Raw genomic sequence first — 20,806 nt, forward strand, 5'->3', positions numbered from 1 at the left:
GGAGGCGGAAGAAGGGCGGGACCCTGAGGGGGGGAGCTTGCAGTGAGCCGATCAGGCTCCAGGGCCCCCGACCACGGTGTCCCAGGTGGAACCTCTCTCAAAAAAAAAAAAAAAAAAAAAAAAAGAAAGTTGGCATTTTCTGGGCTTCATGGCATTTTTGTAGGTTGTGGCGCTTTGCATTTTGTAGGTTTTTTAAAAGATAAAATGAAATGGTAGTGGGGAAAAATCCTTATTTGATGCATTTGAAGTGTTCCACTGATTCTTAAATGTCATAGAGGGGAGAGGAAAGGGAGGTAAACAGGAAGAGGACGGGAAGAGAGGAAAGAAATGGAGATAAGACAAAGGAAGAAGAAAGAGGAAAGGGAGAAGTGAGCAAATATTTAACAAATTCAAACCAAATCTGTCTATTCTTGTCTGGCATGTCTGGATGTTCTAAGGAAGCATGGGAGTTTGACAATCATTGCAGTTATTTCCATTGCTAAGGAGTAAAATTTTTTAAGAAAAAAATTTCAGGAAAAAATTACTTTGGGCTTAATCTATTTGATGCAATGGCTCCAACTAACTGGACAACTGCAAATTCTATTTATTCTTTGCCTGACAAGAGTAAAGATGAAAACCAACGTTTCCCAAACTCCCAACTCCCAAAGATGTGTTTCTCATCTTTATGGGAACTTTCATGGAACAAGACTGAGGTGCGATCCCATTCTTGCCTCAAGTTCTCCCTGCCCCTTTGGCTTAGTTAGGTGACCAAGTTCAGCTCAATGGCCATAAGACCCACACCCAAATACCTAAACAGTCGCTTATCTGATACCTTTTATACCTTTTGCATCGTTCTCAAATTCATAGATTTCATTATTCCTCATTTCTGCCTATTAGCTGGTAAAGGTTCTGATTTTAAAATTAGAAAGTAAATGTTTTTAATGAACAAAATTAGAATCCTGAAAACTCAATCATCCTTACATTTTTCTTGTAGTATGAAACAAGTCAAGGGTTGCCTATTCATTACCGGATGCAGGGCCAGCTGCTGCCCTCTGTGTGGGCATAGGCAGTGGTGAGCTCTGTAAACCCCCAGCCCCTGCCACTGCCCAGATGGCAGAGAGAGAACTACCCTCTGCCCCTGTGCTACTTGGCTGCAATTTTTGCACTTCTCTGCTTAAAACACACACACACACACCTCCTTAATTTGTCTTAGGATTTTATGTACACTAGCACATATGTGTACATGTTTATACACATACATAGGTCAACCTTATGGCTGCTTTACTCAGAAAGCCTTTATATTTATCATCATTATCATCATCGTAGTGGTTAGCAAGTGCTTACTACAGTAGGAACTATTATAAGCATGTTACATGCATTAATTGATTTAAGCATCCTAAACAACCCCATAGGGCTTTATAGGATTGTTATAGATGAGGTAGCTGGAGTACAGATAAGTTAAATAACTTGCTCAAGGTCACAGGCTAAGTAGCAGAAGTAGGATTTGAACCCATGCAGTCCTGGCTCTAAAACCCACATGCTTATCCCCTATGTCATACTTCATATCTACTTTGGATCAAGGGAAGTGCAGGCATAGGCAATCTCTTGGGGAACTCTGTATATTTTGCAGTCTCTTACAAGCTCAAAACAGGGACCCTGCACCCTAGCAGATGGTCACACCTCTGTGTATCTCTGTAGTCTTCCATGGTGTGTGTTCCTCAGTGCAAGTCACTGCTGAGCCACGTCATCTGGAGATACTGGGAAGGAAGAAGATGCTAATGGCTAGAGCCACAGAGTAGAGTGGAATGGGGATTCTTAGAACTAGAGTTTACGCTGCTGTTCCCATTGGGATTGGGAAGTTTGCTCCCATCCATCCTCTTCTAACTGCAGCAAGGATCTGGACTCTCAACTGGGATAAGGTTAGGTCTAGGGGCTTAACTCTCCAAATCAGGCAGACCTGTTCTCGTTTGGTAAAGTCATAACTGTTCAGCAGAGCAGGGACATTTGCTTCCAAGAAGAAAAGAATCGTATTTTTGGTCATCAAGAAGATATTTGTCCTGCATCTCTAGAATCTTCCTTCTGAAAAGCAGAATTGCAAATGACCAGGCCAGAGTAAGCTAAAAGAGCTAAAGGATGGATCCTCTCACCCACAACCACACCAAGAAGGCAATTAAAGCAATTACCGAATCGTACACCACCACCCAGATCCAGCATCGTTACTCAACCCACATCACCAAGGAGACATCCATTAACCTAATCTCTAAGACATACATTAGGGAAAAAAGATGCTGATATGATCAATGAACACAATAATTCAAAGCAGAAACACAGACACTGCCACCAAACAATACTCACATTCCTCCAACTCAGTGTTACACAAAGTGCAGCCACCTCAATACAATACCACAAAACACCAAGTAACAAACATTAAGCCAGCTGCCGGAATGCGTCAACACAATGCAACAATACAAGATAATGCGCAACACAATTCAAACTCTGCATCCCATAGGCACACCCATACCCACAGGCTGAAATCATGTGGCCACTTGAGCCACGTGGGCAGGCACACACAGAGACAGAGCCAGTAGCGCAGCACCCAATTCTCCTGCACACCCAGCAGAAAACGATCGCAGCTGCAGTCCTCCCAAGCACAATGCAGCCTGCCAGAAAGCAGCAGCACCATGCCGTTTCTCCAGCAGGTGTATGTGTCCAGACCATCACCTCTAATAAGGCCTCTGGGCTCTCATTGCTAGTAAGAGAGTAAACTGTCCCCTGAGCCTGCTTCCCGAGACAGGACAATTCAGTTCTATCTTGGTTGGGATTTAATAAGACTTCGCTGTTACTGAAAATGACAGAGCTCCAGGGATAAAGGGAAAGGTGGTGGTGGGAGGAGAGCTCACCAAGCTGGGTGCAGGAATTCCCCTTCCTCTACCCAGCCCTACCTTCTGTGGCCATTCCAGAGCCAAAGCCCTCTTGCTGGGTGTTCACGGAGTATCGATTCAGTCTGCAAGCAATTTTAATATTTCTTCAGGGACTTTCCAGCAACAGCACAAGTCATTAATTCACCCTCCCAAATTGCTTATTCAATAGCAGGAACATGGCTCCTGAATAAAGTCCCAGAATTTATGTGACCTCGCAGGAGGTCAAACAACTGTTATGGAGCGAAGTTAAAAATCCAAATAAAATATTGACACTTTTTTGGGGAGGGGGAGGGGGGGAAGCAAAGGTATTTAAAATAGGTTTTTGTTGCAATGCCCCCAGGATAAAGAATGGAAGGAGACTGAAGACAAGTTGGAGTTTATAAAATCAATGGAATTTATTGCACAGCTACTTGGCATTTAATAATTCTCTCATTTCCACATCCCCCTCCCCCACCCCATCCTGGCCATAGACAGAGAGATACACAGGTATACAAATGCACATTTATGTACATCAATACTGGTGCATGGACCAATATAAAAACATGATTGTGATGTGAAAATCTCAAACACCCCGGGAAGGGAACAGTGATGGTGTAGTCTCGCTGTAGTTTACATATTTGACAGAAATGGGCATAACTTGGCAGGTATTCATGAAGTAGGTTTTGGTAAATATATCCACTATTATAAATCTTAGATCAATGCATTGGAGCAGACCTGAATATAAAGATACATGAATCATAGAAATGGATCCTCAAAACAGAAATTGAGAAACATCTATATGTAGTATCATCATGCAATCATGTACATGATTTGGAAACTAGATAGGTGAAAATAATTTGGAAAATTTGCCCCCCAAACCTACCAGTGCATATAAAATTCACTGAAGCCTATAGCCACTTAATCTAAAATTGTGGTTTGTTTGTAACGCAGACATGATGCTTATCAAATACAGCTATGGCACATGCATGGGAGAGAATAAGCATGTTTAAAATCACAGCTACATGTGCTCTCTGTTAATTGTCTACATATATAATTGCTCAATTTTCCAAAATCGTGGATATGAAAAGGCTGAAGGAAAAATTTGTTCATGTCCAAATAGTTAATATATATATATGTGTGTGTGTGTGTGTGTATATATATATATATAAATTTCCCAAAAAGGTCAAATGGTTCATCCTACAGACATTGAAGTCACAAGCCTGGATCCAATGTCTGGCTCTTACCCGATGCACATGTATAATTATATGTCAATTGAAAAAAATAAAAACCAACCAAACAAAAAAATTCTGGCTCCAATGCTATTAAGCATGTGACTTTGGGCAAGTTGCTCGGCCTTTCTGTTGTTTCTTAGGCAAAATAGAGAGGATGGTTATTTGATAGAGTTATAGTTGAATTCGAATGAGAAAATACATTCATTATAATGCCTGTCGTATAATGAATACGAAATAAATGATAGTTATTGTTTTTACTATTATTAAATTCAGCTCTTCTATTCAGGCCTAGCCTCTCATAGATTCTACCATCTGCTCTTGATATGACTGACTTATTCTATTCAATGGTTAGCAACATAAGTTCTGGAGTGAGACACTCAGATTTAAATTCTGACTGTGTTACTTAACAGCTGCGTGACCTTCTGTAAGTTACCTAACCTCTCTGAGTCTCAGCTTCCACACCTGTAAGTTATGGACAATAATCTTCATAGGTACTTGTGAGAATTAAGTTAAATAATCTGCATACAGTGCTTTGCGCAGTGCCTGGTATATAGTAAGGGTATATTGGCCCACTGTGTCCCTTAAGATTCTGTCATTGTTATTATTGGCCAGGTGCAGTGGCTCATGCCTGTAATCTCAGCACTTTGGGAGGCCGAGGTGGAAGGATCACTTGAGGTCAGGAGTTTGAGACCAGCCTGGCCAACATGGTAAAACCCCGTCCCTACTAAAAATACAAAAATTAGCTGGGCATGGTGGTGTGCACCTATAATCCTAGCTACTCGGGAGGCTGAGGCAGGAGAATTGTTTGAACCTGGGAGGCAGAGGTTGAAGTGAACTGAGATTGTGCCATTGTACTCCAGCCTGGGCAACAGTGTGAGACTCCATCTCAAAAACAAACAAACAAACAAACAAAAACAAAAAACAAGAGCATATTATTGTTATTGTTAATGATATTCATTTGTTATTGAACAAATAGTTATCAAGTACTTACATTATACCAGACACCATTGCTAGGTGCTGGGGAAAGACAGTCATGAGAAAAATAGCAGTGACATCTGCCCTTGCAGAGCTCAGAGTTCAGGGAAGGACTCTACTATGTGAATTGAGTAAGCAAGAAAACAAGGTTTCAGCTCTGTGCTAGACCCTGAGAGGAAGAGGGAAACAGAGAGAAATAGATTGGAAAGCTAGGATAGAGCCAGATTAGGGAAGATTTTGAAGGCTGGGCTGAAGAATTCTGAATTTATCCTACAGGTGATAGGAAGTGATTGTAGGGTTTAGCTGTATCACATTCTTTCAGGAAGAGACAGAGAAAGACTGATGGACTGTTTTTGAATGCCTAAATAGGTGAGAGGTAGGAAAGGCTAGAGGTAGGGAGGCCAGGCAGTCACTATCAGGCCCTATATCTGCTCCTGCTCAGGTGACTGCAGAGGGAGGTGGGCATGCCTGTGGTGGGACGGGAGTAGGTGATGGACAGGTGCAGAGTGGGAGACTTGATCCCAGCAATGAATCTATAGCAGTACCTTGTTCACCTTATAGCAAGCAGTCTTCAAGCCTCTGGAGCTTCCCAAGCAGGACCATGGGGGTGGACAGCTGGTAGACTCCAGCTCTAGCCAGAAGCTCTGACAGATGAGGGCAGGGCCAGTGGTGAGAGAAGCTAGTCTGATCACGCTCTGGGCTTGGCATGCACCGCAGACTGGTTTCCAAATGGTTAGTTAAACACATTGCCCCTTAATTTTTAAACCTATGCATATCTTGAAGTTAAATCAATCCATATGCTTACCATTCATCATATAAACCATCACTATTGCCCCCTTGGGCCAGCCCCATGGCCCATCTAGCCTGGTAAATTGTCTCTGGCCTGGGCTTTCAGGGGCACGAGGTGGAAGGATAATCTCCCTCAATGCTAGTCTTTGAAGGCTAAGTTGATGCAGAATATATGCCTGGTATCTAAGTAACCTACTTGGAATTTGGAATTTATCATCCTGGAATGTACCAAAAACCATTTTGAAATTATTTCAATTTTTGGCCGGGTGCGGTGGCTCAAGCCTGTAATCCCAGCACTTTGGGAGGCCGAGACGGGCAGATCACGAGGTCAGGAGATCGAGACCATCCTGGCTAACACGGTGAAACCCCGTCTCTACTAAAAAATACAAAAAATTAGCCGGGCGAGGTGGCGGGCGCCTGTAGTCCCAGCTACTCGGGAGGCTGAGGCAGGAGAATGGCGTGAACCCGGGAGGTGGAGCTTGCAGTGAGCCGAGATCTGGCCACTGCACTCCAGCCTGGGCGACAGAGCGAGACTCCGTCTCAAAAAAAAAAAAAAAAGAAATTATTTCAATTTTTAACCTCTGGTTTTGTTTCCACAGAGCAACTGATAGCTTATTGAATTTTGGTGACTATGTCAGCTGGAGTCAGGGTAAATAGATGGAGAGAAACGTGGATTGATAGAGTATGAGAAAGGAAATTTCTTAACTCACTAAGACTTCTTCCCAACTCTCCCAAGGATCCCCTTGAGAAACCAACCAGAAGGATGGTTTCTTCACCCCCTGACTTAAGCTAGTCTTCTCAAATAGAGTTCAGAAACTCTAATTCAGGTCTGAGGTGGGACCCGGTGATTCGCATTTTAGGAAGCACCCCAAGGAATTCTAATGCAGGTAGTTCAAGGGCAGTAGTTTGAGGAAACCCTTCTGCCAGCTTTTTGGTAGGACTTTCATTTCTTGGAGCTCAGCTATGACTTCTGAGAGTCAACAAGAGTTGACACATTTGGGAGGAACCGTGGTAACCTGGAACCCGTGTATGCCAGCAACAGCCTGCCAGAGCCAGAATGGAAGGTCCTGCCCACAATTCTGAAGAATGACCTGACCCTTATCAGTGGCCATGTCCAGAACCCTGCCTGACATATGGTCAGTTATCCAGACTGAAATCTGCAAGGCATGTGAGTGAGCATGGGCAAAAAGACCTCTAAACTCAACCCAAACTGCAGCCAGAGGTTACAAAAACAGAGTGTGTTAAGTGATTCAGGCCTGCCTTAAAGGAAGCCACGTGCAGAGGAGATGCTGTTTCCTTTGTGTTTCTGTGGAGAGGAGGAAGTAAATTTCAATTTTTCAGTTCCTGGGGTATACAAGGGGGGAGATTCTAGCTCCTTAGAGTTCTCAGGAGTAGGGACCATTTCCAGGAGAGGTAAACACTTCCTGGGTGATCTATGATATCTCACTCAAGGTTCTGCTGTGAAAAGTCTCCCACTGTTAGTGTTGCTGACTTGCCTCGGGGCCAAGCCATGGATACGTGCCTGATATAGGCAGCTCTCAAAGACTTGAGTTGAAGCGATAACCACTTGCATTAACTGGGCAAAATATCCCTCGCTGAAGCAAATGTCTTTTTTTTTTTTTTTGAAACGGAATGTCATTCTGTTGCCCAGGCCGGAGTGCAATGGCACGATCTCTGCTCACTGCAACCTTTACCTCCGGGTTCAAGCAGTTCTCTGCCTCAGCCTCCCCAGTAGCAGAGATTACAGGCACCCACCACCACGCCTGGCTAATTTTTGTATTTTTAGTAGACACAGGGTTTCACCATCTTGGCCAGGCTGGTCTTGAACTTCTGACCTCATGATTCACTCACCTCAGCCTCCCAGAGTGTTGGGATTACAGGTGTAAGCCACCACGCCTGGCCACAAATATCCTTTTTAATACCTTTTTTTTTTTTTTTGAGACAGAGTCTCACTATGCAGCCCAGGCTAGAGTGCAGTAGCACCATCTCGGCTCACTGCAACCTCTGCCTCCTCCAATCCTGGGTTCCACTTCACCATTGCAATCGTGGGTTCAAGTGATTCTCCCACCTCAGCCTCCCGAGTAGCTGGAACCACAAGTGTGTGAGACCCTGTCTGGCTAATTTTTGTATTTTCAGTAGAGATGGGGTTTCACCATGATGGCCAGGCTGGTCTCGAACTCCTGACCTCAAGTGATCCACCTGCCTCAGCCTCCCAAAGTGCTGGGATTATAGGCATGAGCCACCACGCCCAGCTGCAAATATCATTTTGTTCTCTAAGATGATCGAGTTTATAATGCCCAGGCTGCCTGAGGCCACTGGCAGAGGCCCCCATGACCACTTGTCTGACTTAGTGGGCAGTGGGGCCAGCTAATCTGGCACATTCTCTACCCTGGAGTGCCTTTGATTTACTGAATCAGGAAAGACTCTCCCCATACCAGGGATTAAATATTTTCTGCAAAGACTCTAAAGTGGGCAGTTTACTCCAGGACAATTTAAGCTGATTTATACATGTATATAACACATATATCCAGATACTTGACATCTTGTTCCTAAGAGCAGCCTGCCCCAAGCCTGGTCATGTCACTGGTTTCTTCAAGCTCTGCCAGGAAGTAATTCTAAAATTGGGAAGCAAGTCTGTTCTAGACAGCAGGAAAGGATTTCATGGCGACAAGCTTGGAGACCCAATGTACAGGGGTTGTCAGCAGTTGGGTCCAGCAGGTGTTATTACTCCCATTTTCTAGTGAGGAAAACTGAGGTTCAGGGAAACCCCTCACCCTTCATTTCTCAGAAGGGACTGAAAATAGAAGTTAAAATATGGGGCCTTTGGGTGTCTCTCTCCTGGAGGCAGTCTAATTTATCAGGTAAGGGATTAGTCCCTAGGATTAGTCTACCTGAATTCAAATCCCAGATTTGCTATTTATTAAATGGGTGACTTTGGGCAAGTTGTAATAAGCCTTGTGTGCAAAATGCATTGTTGTGAGGATTAAGTGAACTATTTATTTGAAGTACATAGAACATTGCCTAACATGTAGTAGATACTCAGTACACAGTTTTTTGTTTTTGTTTTTAAACTAGAGCCTCTCCTGAGGAAGCATTGCTCCTAGAAATCCTGCCCAGCCTAGTCCTGTAAATGCTGCCACCTTACTCCTCCCAAGGTGAGCTGTCTGAGGTCACCTCAATGCTAATAGGACCTCTTCTTGTCTCCACCTCAGGGAGTTTTTGCACACCATTTATTATCATATAATATAATACAATATAATATCAGACATAACATAACATAATATGATGGGTAGGTTAACTTGGAAACCCTGAGGCGGACTGTGGATGGATGGATAGATGAATAGATACATTTGTACTAAGTATACATACATTATATCATTCTATTGATTTGTAAAAAGTTCCCGGTCTGCCTGGCTGTAATGAGATTTTTGAACTTTGCGTGGCGATCAATGAGAGGAATATTATTGGCCTGGAGAATTGATATACCTGCTCTCAGTGGCTTGTTCTGCTCCCAGGCTGCCCCGGCCCCCCAGGTGTACGATTCCAGCAGACACTTAACCTTTTTTACAGTGTCATCAGGCTAAAAGGAATCTAATAGTGACACAGGACTTGTGCTCAGCACTCTGCCACTATTGCTTTCCTGTCACAAATAATTTATAGCCTTCTATTTCCATCCCTGAGCCTGCACCCCAGCCCTGCCTCCTGCTTTCCCCCAGCTCCCAGGAATCAATAAACTCACATAGCCACGTTGGGACTTCAGGGTGCAAGGAGACAGACAGACATACAACGAGAGGGGAAGTGGAGAGAGGAGCAGAGAAAGAGAAGAGAGAGACAGAGAGTGAAACACAGAGAAAAGAATGGGGAAGGAGGAGGAAGAGAGAGAGCAGAACTAGAAGAGTAGGAGGAATGTCTGGTGCTCTCTTAAAAGGTGGAGGGCTTCTCTCTTTCTTCTTGAGTCTAACGCAGTGTTAATAGGAGTCTCATACAGGGCTTTCATTCTTACTCACAGAGCCTGAGATGGTGTTGATATCCAAGTTGGTGAGAGGTGGGGATCTTCCAGGAATTTAACCAATGAGGGAGTGGCCTCCCCACCTGCCCTGTCATCCTTTGCTCTGAAGTCCTGCCATGACCCCCTGCCATCCCTTGGGTACCCTGTGGATCCTTGCCAGTGACCCCAGTGGGGCTTGGTCCAGTCCCCAGTCTGTCTTCTTCAGAGTCTGACGCAACCTCCTTTGGGTCGGATGTTGCCACCGCTGCTGCAGTTTCTCGTCTTCTCAATGCTCTTCCCAGGGTCTCAGTGGCACCTGCATTGACCAGTCTGGGGCATACTGGGTAGGGAGGTCTCCTGCCTGCATCTGGCTCAGCCCCTAAATTGAAAGCAGCTGGGCCTAGGGGTCACCCGTAGGAATAATAATACTGGTCATCATTGTTGTTATAGGTAGCATTTATTGAACCAACCATCATACTAATCAATTTACATGGAGTGTCCTATTTAGTCCTCACTACAGTCCTATGAAGTGTATGGTAGTATTATCTTCTTTTACAGAGAAGGGAAAAAGAAACTGCCAGGGGTTTCACAGGCAACAAGTAACAAAGCCAGGATTCAGACTAAGGCAGGCTGAGCCCATAACCCATACCCTTCTTCCTTTTGCTGCTCTCACTCCCTTGGAAGTGTGGGAAACTCTAAGTGCCTGGAAGTCCCCATGCGGGGCCCTGGCCAAAGCCCTGGAGATCCCCAGAAAAGGGCGAGCTCTCATCAGAAATGGTGGAGGAGAAAGGGTATCCTGTGAAGGAAAGAGAAGTGGGGAGCGGGCACCCTGGCAGGGCAGTCTCTCTGTGGATATGGAAAAATGACACCTCCCAGCTTCTGAGCAGAGCTGTGTCCTCCAGGGTCCCGGCTGCACCCTCCAGGGATCTATATCCAGAACTTGACCTTCCAGGCTAAACCTGCCCGGGGCCATGGAGGTTTGGTGTGTGTCTGGCTATCTTGTGAGGCCAAGTATGAAGAAGAATTGGAGAAGGAGGAGGAACATGGGGAAATGGTATCAGGCCATCATCATCAACAACTACTTTACTTCATTCATCCTTTAGCCCCGAGTGAAATTGCCATGAGTTGTTGGGTTGTCGTATGGGAGACAGGAGGACAATGGATGACCATCAGATTTCCACGATCCCAGTTCTTAAATTCTCCGAGATCAGCTCTAGGTACTGGCAAGTGCCCACTGCCTGAGGTCATGGATGGACACCAAGAGCATTAGTAACTCACAGCAGGCACCCTGCCCAGCTCCTCCTCCATGCACCACCAAGCCACTGTCAGGGAGTAGTGATTTTCCATCGCTTGCTGCCTCAGCTAAATTTGCACCAGTGCCCTAGGGGTCAGAGGCTCTGGGTAACAAAGACAGAAACTCCCCAAGCCCATCCAGTTATCTCTCTCAGCCAGCCCCACCCCTGGGGTTCCCTTAGTCAAGAGCCCATCAGCCCTCAAGCCAGAGCCACCCACAGGCCCAGTGAACTCACAGAAGCTTTTGCTGCAGTAAACTAGGAGCAGCTACTCTGAGCTGCTCAGCATCTTTCTAGACTTTTCTTGTAGGTGATTGTACACCACCTCTCAGCTACTATCCAGTCTTTTCCATTGTGATCATACTCCAAACCTTCCCTCCAACTCTTGGGAGATGACCTTGCCTTCTGCTTTGCTGAGAGATAAAAACCGTAAAAGCTCCTTTTCAAAGCTTTGGTCACCTAAAAATATGCCATCTCTGGCTAACACTTCCCTGGAGTCTGCACTCCATTTTTCCTTGTTCTCTCTTGCTCTGTTAATCATCCACAGTCCCTAAGGCAATTTCAGTCTCTTCCTCTTCACTGGTTCTTCCTCCTCAGTCTACAAGCTTATCCAGGTCTTTCCTACCCAGGAAGTCCTTCCCTCCACTTAGCTACCCATTCCATCCTCCACCTTCCACACTTTCCTGTCCTTTCCTTTTCCAAAAACTTCTGAGGCAATACTCTCCGTTTACCGCCCTGCCTCGCTTTCCTCCCTATGCATTCCCTAACCTTGTTCTGTCTGGCTCCTGCTCCACTTGCTTTGCTGAGACTCCTCCTCAAAGCCATTAATGGCCACCAGAATCCCAAATCTGTGCCTCTTCTTGTTCCCAATTCCCTTCAGTCTCCACGTTGCTGTTGGCACTGCAGGTTGTGTTTTTCTTGAAACATTCTTCTCCATTGACTTAGGTGAAACTGACCTATCTTGGTCTGCCATTTCCTGTGCAACCAATTCTCTGACTCCTAGGCAAGGTCAGTTTCTTTTCCCAGTCCCTGGAAGTAAATGTCCTCCAGTATCCACTCCTTAGGCCTCTTGTCTTTTAAATACTCCTTTCCCTGGTCCCTGACAGTCTCCTAAATCCATACCTCTTTGCCTGCTGATGCAGGGGCATTGCACCTGGATGCTCCCCTTTCATCTCAAATGCTGCACATCTAGGACCAACGCTACCACTTCCCTCCAACACCAGTCACCTCCCTACAGCCTTATTCCTGACCTGCTGATGTAAACTCCACCAAGCTTCCAGTTACACAAAACTGAGGTTGTAAAGCCATGGTTGACTCCAGTTGGTTGCCAAACTCCGGCCATTCTGCCTTCCTCTTGTCTTGCAAATTCTTCCCTTTCTTTCCTGAGACCAGCTCCATATCGCCTCATGCCTCATGTATATGTATGTTGCTTTACTGGGATCTGTTTGTACAGATACCCCCTCGTTTAGAAATCACTCATGGCTTAAGACCCTCTAAACCTGGTTCCTACATGTTGGGGGCAGGATGACAAAGTAACAAAAAGCATAGATTTTAGAGGCTGCGTTCTGAGTCTGCCCTAATTGGTACCGTGATATTTTTTTTGAGACGGAGTCTTACTCTGTCACCTAGGTTGGAGTGCAGTGGTGCAATCTCAGCTCACTGCAACTCCTGGGTTCAAGCAATTCTCCTGCCTCAGCCTCCTGAGTAGCTGGGATTACAGGTGCATACCACCACACCTGGCTAATTTTTGTATTTTTAGTAGAGACGGTGTTTCACAATGTTGGTCAGGTTGGTCTTGAACTCCTGACCTCGTGATCTGCCTGCCTCGGCCTCCCAAAGTGCTGGGATTACAGGCATGAGCCACTGCACCCAGCCAGTAGTGTGATCTTGAGTGAGCTACTTAAACTTGTCTCAGCTTTGGTTTTCAATTTGCAAAATGAGGATAATAGTCTCTACTTTGGAGGTGGTTGTGCGAATTAACAGTAATATATATAAGTCATATAAATTGTGTATAATATTGGCACATAGTAGATGTTCAGTAAGTGGAAAATGGTGATGGTTCTCATCACATCCAAGTTTTCACCCTTGTTTCCTCTTAGTCCTTTGCCTGCCTCCACTCTTTCTGGCTGACTGCTCTGGGCATTAACCCAGAAGGCAGCAGGTTCGCATGGCTTCTGCTTCCACCAGCTTGTGATGCCCTCCCCGCTACTTCTTTGTTCATCTTAGGATCAAGTTATTTTTTACTGGGGAAAGAGACAGTGGAGATCCTGTAGTCCAACCCCTTCATTTACAGCTGAAGAAACTGAGGCCCAGAGAAGTTGAGAGATGAGACCAAGGCTATGTGGCTTCTTAAATGCAAAATCAGAAGCAGCACTCAGGGCCCCTGCCACGTAGCCCAGTGTCCTTTCCGCCATCCTCTGTGCCTCTGATTTCAGCCCTACTCAGCTTTGAAGATCTACATCAATTTCCCTGTCTTCAGCGACTTCTTCCCCAGTTCCCTCTCCTGCAAGGGGAATGGTTCCTCCGCTCCAACTTTCCGGCACTAACTACCTGATTCCCTCTGGTAACTTAGCTTTTCAGGGGTTAAGTCTCCCCTCCCCACCTTCATATCCAGCACTATGAGCTGGCTTATCCCAACGCCTGCAAGTGTTCAGGAAAAGCTTTTAGAGCTGACTTGGTTCATGGTTTGTGACTCACCTGGCTGGTTGAGGTGAGCTTGGCTCACATGCCTCTCTGTGGGGAAGAGCAATGCTATCAGAAAAGTGGCTTCCAAAGGCCCCTCATTTGACCAGTGGGTTGGGGGAGCATTCCTCAGTCTTGGCCCTGGGACTGGTCTTTGGCATCACTGAGCCCTGGGTTTTTCAGATCCCTGAAAAGCAGGCTCCTGGGATGTTTGATTTGGCCCCTTCTCCCCAAGATGTACAGGGAGGGCACCAGACCTTTCAATCAGGTTGGCGAAGAAGCCGCAATCCAAGTAAGAACCTCAGAAAAGGAGGCCAGCAAACCAGCCAGCCATATGGGAACAAGGCTCTGACTTGTTTGAGGGCAGTAAGTGGGCTCAAGAGGAGGTTGTTCAGGACCTGACATCTGGCAAGGGGATTGTGTGCTGTGTTGGAGTCCTGGGGACAAAAGGGTCACCTGTGACCCAGCCCCTCCCTGGCTACTTCTCATTCTTTCAGGATATGGGGAAATCTCATCCTCTCAACTCTGAAGGACTGTGGTACAGCCCCAAGTAGGAAAGCCAGCTCCAAAATGATCTCAAATCCCAGGAGGTCCTGGTACCAGGAGGAGATGCGTGTGTGGTTGAGGAGAGAAAGATGGACAACAAGCCACCAGGGCAGTCCTCACCCTGCAGAAAGAGAAAGAATGCTGTGCTCACTGGGTCTGCTGCCCTGATCCTTGCTACCAAAAATCAAACAATAATTTGGGTGATGCACATAGCAGGACATAAGGCAGGCTGCATTCACCCAGAGCTACATTAGGTTGGATCTGCAGAGCCAACAGAAGGAAAACCCTGTGCCTTGCAGCAGTCAGTGAGGGCAGGGACGCAGGGAGCAGATGGATGAGGAAATCGCTGAGGAACTTGGGAGAGAGCCCCTTTGCAGGGCTGGGCTGGAATTGGCCAGGGTAGGAGTGGGCATATGATGTGTGATGCTGTTGTGACGCTGTTGCAGAATCATCCGGACCAAAGTTCAGCAGCCTTTCCACCCAACGCCGGATGGGGCTGGGACAGGAGTGACCGCCCCTGGCCACACCATTGGTAAGAGGGCTCAGGGAAGGGGAGGAAGCCGGATCCCACCTAGAGAAAGACAGGAAATGCAGCTCCACCCCTGGGAACTGCCTGCCCGGTTGAGGTCCAGGGCCCATCTTATTTGCCAACTCCTCTCGCCTGAACTCCTGTCCACATAGGGTCTCCCTGAGAGATACTGGTTTACTAGGATTGTTCTTTGCCTCCCACCTTTGTCACCTCCCTCTTCCCTGCCTTAGGCAGTCCCTATCCTCTCCCCTCCTCTCCTCTCTCTAACTGTTTTCCTTCTAGCATTTCTTCTTCTTTTTCTTCTTCTCCTCCTCCTGCTTCCCTCTCCCTCCTTCTCTATAATCTTTTATTTTTATCTGATTCTGTCTCCCTACCTGTGCCCTCTTTCTTTCATATCAACTTTCTTATTCCATCTTTGTTTAACATTCCATCTTGTTCTTAACATTGTCCTTCTGTCTTCTCCCCTTGCCTCCTCTTCTTTTCTCCTTCTGCCCTTCCCTGTCTTCTCTCTTAGGTGTAGCTCTGGCTCTGTTCTGTCTCCCTCCTTCCTCATGGCCTCTTTCCTCTTGGCCTTTCTCTCTTGATTGCTCAACCTCTGTCTCACCCACTCTGTATCTCTCTTCCTCTCTCCGTCCTCCTGATTCTTTGAGCCATGCTTAGGGCCTCTCGGAGACGTGACCCAGGCCTACTAGAACACCTGCTAACACTCCTCCTCTGTCCCCAGCGCACATAGACTAGCTTCCCTCTGGCCCAAGGAGAAACTTGGTGCTACTGTAGCCATAGATGAGGCCTGGGGTTTGAGGGGCTGGGATGTGGTTACATTTTTCCTGCTGCTCCTCTTGACAGTTGTCCCCTTCTTTCTTGACCAGCAGGTAATAGAAATGGCTAGTTCCAGCCCTCCAGGAGTTGGCAGGAGCTGTTGTTTACTAGGCCAGTGTTACAGTGTGTGCTGGGAGGGAGGGTTGGGCCAGGCTGTACCTGAGTTGATCACCATGGAGTGAATGGGTTCACTAATCTGTGCCCTAAGGGGGAAATTAGGAGTTTCTCAAGTGATTTCAAGACCAAAAGCAGCTGAGAAAGAGAATTGCACACTCCTGGGGAACATCAGGACCAGTCTTGTGTCCCCTAGAGAATCAGAGACACATCTTAGAAAGCCACAGACTTTAAATCAGGATTGGTAAAGACTCAGCCCAGGAGACTGAGAACAATGAGCTGGGTCTTCATTAGAAGGGTTTGCCCAACTCCAGGGACTGGATGAGCTGTGCAAGGGGGTATCCAAAGAGCTGTGCTCTCTAGAGGACCATGGAGGTGCTGCCTAGAAGGAGACAGCTTTGGTGTTTCCTGGGCCTGTACTTCATCCGTCTTTAGGATAGTGAGTTTGAGAACCCCAGTGAAATCCACAGGTCTGCAGAGAAGGCCTGGGGTTGACTGGGCACCACTTACCTCAGGGCTGGACAGAAGTGAATAGTAGCCTGTACGTGGCAATGCAATCCCCTCTTAAATAGACCCCAGAGAAGGTAGAGGAACAAGAGGAATGTGAGCTCCTTATCCCTCCTTATGTCCTCTGCTTCTCTCTGCCCCCGAGCCTTGGGGCTTTGGCCTACGATCACAACTGCTATCCTGATGCCATTTCCTCCTTCCTTTCATCCAGTTCCCAGCACGGCCTCCCCTCCTGTTTCCAGCGCCTCCAATGACCCAGTGGGATCCTACTCCATCAATGGGATCCTGGGGATTCCTCGCTCCAATGGTGAGAAGAGGAAACGTGATGAAGGTAGGGAGGAGGGAAGAGGTGTGGCTTCCCCTTCGCATGCTTTGTCCTTGGACTCTAAGCTCCGGTTTCGGCCCGGCCTCGCAGCTGCTCTGCTGTAAGATCAATTTTAGTAGCAAAGCCCAGGTCCCCCAACTGCCCTGCTGGCTCCTGGAGAGAGGGAGGGTGGCTGCTGGTGAGGCCATCAGCTTCACCATCTGCTCAGCAGCCCAGGCTGCCTCACCTGCCACTAGGGCTCACCCTGTTGATCCCTGTGGGATGCCAGGAGGAGAAGCAGGAACTGTTTACCTTGGGAAGGTTTTGGAGTTGGGGGAACACCTGGTCTCTGACCTGAGGATGAAAGGCCAACCTACCTTATCCTTACATGATCCCAATCTGTCCGGAGGTGAGGGAGTGATGTCATGTGCAGCCAACCCTGGTGTCCTTTCTCTTTAACACATGCACACCACCCCCAGTTCAAACCTCACAGGGAGCTGAACATGGGACCCCTCTCTCCTCTTCTTCTCCATGAGTAGAGATGCCACTCCAAATCCCCTGGCCCTCTCCCTCACCTCCCTGGAATGCCTCAAGGTGCAACCAAGCTGTTAGGAAGGGTGTCAAAGGGAATGGGGAAGGAAGAGGAAGAGGGGAGAAGAAAAGACATAAGGGGGAGAGTGGTGGGAATGAGCCTGGGACAAAGTGTTTTTCAAATGTCATGACATTGGGGGTCTCTTGGTTACCATCTGGTTCTCTTCTGATGCGTAAAGCTGGGGCACAGAGCTGGCAGACCCAGACCAACAGAGACACCAGTGTCTCCGGCCTGCTTTCTGCCCCCATTTTCTCATGGTTCCCTCTGGAGAAGTGGTAACCTCCTGGCCTTCAGAGGATTTTAAAGACATCTCCCAGGAAAGAGACAGAATCCTCAGACAATGAGCGTAAAGGGGTGACCATCTATCCCATTAGCCCAGGACAGTCCCAATTTATGCCTGTTGTCTCTGCGTCTTGGCCAGTCAGCATCTCAGCATCTCCCTTTTCTCTTAGAAATGTCCTGTTTGGACAATAAATTATCTGGTCATTCCACACATAGACAAACCCTCGGTAGGGGAAGCCTAATGGAGTGAGGAGCAGAGAAAAGGGACAACGCTGAGCTTGCCTGGGCCCACAGTCCAAGATCCCCCGGCCTAGGCTGAGGGAAGAGAGTGGGAGAAGCCTGGCCCCCAGCGGAAGGGACAGGGTGGAGGGGAGGCCTAGGCCTGGCAAGACAGTGATGACCTGGCGCTGGCCTCCTTCCAGAAGCCCTAATGGCCTCGTTTCACAGGGAAACAGCTTGTCTGGCTCTATTTCTCCTTCTTCCAAAATATCCAAACCGATTTGGCTGCCACGGCCTTTGCCATTCACACTAAATTTCATTGTGGTTGTTTTGGCGGCAGCCTCTGATGGGCAGGGGGAGGTTGTGGGAAAGGCCCTAAGTCCCAATTCTCCCTGAGGCTCCCCATGCTGAGGCCTTGGCCAAGCTCCTTGGCACCCCGAGTTCTTTGATAGAATCTGCCTCAAACCCTAAAAGTCTCTCCCTTAATCAGCAGCCCCTGTGTTTTTTAGGGGGTGAGAGGCCCAGCGGCCCATGGGAGGCCACAGATGCCCCTCTGTAATCTCCCTTTTCAGTCTGAGGCTGTGGCCAAGTATGCCAACCTTGTGGCCAAGTATGCCCTCTGCTGCATGGGCTCCTGTGGGGCAAGAAAGGCGGGGGGTATGGAGGCACTGGCATGAGGCTGTGGTCACCCAGGGCTGCACCTGGCTGGCCCAGAACAGGGTGCTCTCCTGAGCGGTTGATCGCCTTCATTGTTTCTAATCAGTTCAGTTCAGTGAACCTTTCCTGGACATCAGTTTCAAGAAAGGCTTGGTACTATAGGATCCCAAAGCAGAACAAGATATGATTCTTGTCCTTAAGGAGCTTACATTCTAGTGGGGCATGTTAAACATGTGAGCCCAAAGAGCAGATAGGCCCATCAGATACCCTGTTGCGATGGAGGTCTAGATGGCGGGCCATAGGAACTGGGCTGGGGAGGGAGTACATGGCCAGGAAGGGCTGCTCTTTGAAGAGGGGCCTGAGGGATGAAGAGGAGAATGTTCAGAGACAATGGTAACCTGAAATTCTATCTGATAGACTGAGCCTTGTGACCAGAAGGCCCTTTGACCAACCGCTGCAGGGCAGCTTTGGCAGGGATAGAAGGCACAAAGAGATGTGGTGGACAGTAAGGCTGAAGAGACAGGTTAAGGCTACAGGATAGCAGGCCAGGTCTAGACCATAGAAGGAGTTTGGGCCTTTTTTTTTTTTTTTTTTTTTCTGAAGGCAGGAGTAGTCTGAGCAGGAAGGGACAGGAGCAGGGCTGGGTTTGGGAAGCTCATGCTCCAGCAGTGTGACAGTGATGCACCAGGGCCATGTTGCAGGAAGCAGTGGAAGTCTTCAAAGCAAGAGATTATGGGGCCCCCAAGTTTCCTCTGAAACATTTACCTGCTGAGCCTATCCAGGTGTCAAGAAATATCAGAGGCTGCACTTTTTTTTTGAGAGACAGTTCTCCTCCTCTTACCAACTCCTCTTAACCAACCCCAGGCCAAATGGAGCTGTATTTTCCCTGGTGGAGGCCAGGCCTATGAGGGAGACCAGTTCTCCCTGACCTCCCCCTCCAATCCTGATCCACCAGCCCCCGGTGGGAAGGGAGAGGAGAGAGCAAAGGTAAAGCTGTGGCAGCCCCTCCTCCCGTTTCCCCCACTCTGGTTGCTTCTAAGCAGCCAGGCCCAGTTTGCATTAGGGAGCAGCTCAGATGATTAAGAATAGGGGAGATAATTATGTGTCAAGATGATGTAGCCCAACTCTGCAGTCAGGCCAAGGTAGCAAAGCAGCTGGCAGGCCAGTCACAGAAGGCAGCCTCGGGCATGGGCTGCAGACACCCAGGTGTGTCCTTCAGTGACTGGGCCAGGACTGCAGCAAAAGAGAACACTGATGGGGAACTGAGGGGTGTTGGGATGGGACTGAGGATGCACATCAAAGGGCTAGACCCTAGAGGGAATGGAGGGGCTCATCTCCCTCCAGGAGGACCCTTAAAGACCCTGCCAGACTGGCCCTCCTTTGGCCTCAAGCACTGTGGCATCTTCCTAGGAGTGTCTTACCCTGAGGGCAAGCTGTGAACCTCTTTGTCCTCCAGGAAGCTGCTCCTCTTTTGCTCTGGGTACAGTTTGGCCTATTCTTCAGCTCTAACAATGTCACGGTGATGGGCATTCGTGAGGACAATCACTGCAGTGCGTGCTGGCGTTATTGGAGACAATCTCAGCAGTAGTTATTGGTGCTCACAGTGATAATGCCCAGAACATTATTGGCATTGGCACTCAGAATATGGACAGTGTTATTAGTATCTGCAGCCATCATTTCCCTGGGGATATTAGGAAAGGACTGATCAGCTGTGACTCTGGGGAAAAACTGGCAGTGACTGTGAGCCTGTTTGAGACCCCTTCCCATGCCTTGGCCTTTGAGAGTATGGAAAACACCCCCTGACTTTCCTTTGAGAAATGTGCTGGTCAAGAGGCTTTGACCCTCATCCCAAGAGCCCAGGAGCTCCCAGAATGAGACAGGTAGACAGGCCAGATGGATGAGGAAGTTATATTCTGAAGCACCCAGAAGACAGGCTGTCCATCAGTCTGAGAAGGTAGAATCCCCGTTCATATCATGCAAAAATCCTCACTTCTTCTTAGCTGTAATTATGGGTAAGCATGTTAGTGCTGGATTCCCTGGGCCCTTCGAAGGAAAGCCAATTCCCTGAACACTGTGTGAGCTGGTTTATGTGGCTGGAGGAGAGAGATTCTTGTATTTCCCTATCTGCAATCAGGCTGAAAACTGAAAGTCCTTCGCCTTCACCCAGTTGCTTTCGGCTGGGGCCCAAAACGTTGCTGTTCATCGGTGGTGGTGTTGAAGCACAGGGCAGTTACATAACTTGTCCAAGAATCCAAATGAAGTCATATGGTGAGAGTCTGCTGGTCTGTGTGAGGGAGGTGTGTTGGGATCATCCTTTGAGGTGTGAGATTGCAGGGGGTCATGATACTGCATTCCATTAATTAGGTGTACAATGAATTGTGCCGTTGAGTGGTGCCAAGC

General features: G+C 47.7%; 1 protein-coding gene across 8 annotated transcripts in view; it reads left to right on the forward strand.

Annotated features, from left to right (window-relative positions):
- PAX2 (paired box 2) overlaps nt 1–20,806 on the forward strand; it is a 93,785-nt gene that overhangs the window by 29,123 nt on the left and 43,856 nt on the right. For all 8 annotated transcript variants that reach the window (XM_025396794.1, XM_025396800.1, XM_025396795.1 and 5 more), the window contains 2 exons: nt 14,830–14,915; nt 16,564–16,683. In XM_025396794.1, the coding sequence (XP_025252579.1) occupies nt 14,830–14,915; nt 16,564–16,683 (206 nt within the window). The remainder of the gene's footprint in view (nt 1–14,829; nt 14,916–16,563; nt 16,684–20,806) is intronic.

This window comes from Theropithecus gelada, chromosome 9, assembly GCF_003255815.1.
Source record: "Theropithecus gelada isolate Dixy chromosome 9, Tgel_1.0, whole genome shotgun sequence".
NCBI classification, from domain to species: domain Eukaryota; kingdom Metazoa; phylum Chordata; class Mammalia; order Primates; family Cercopithecidae; genus Theropithecus; species Theropithecus gelada.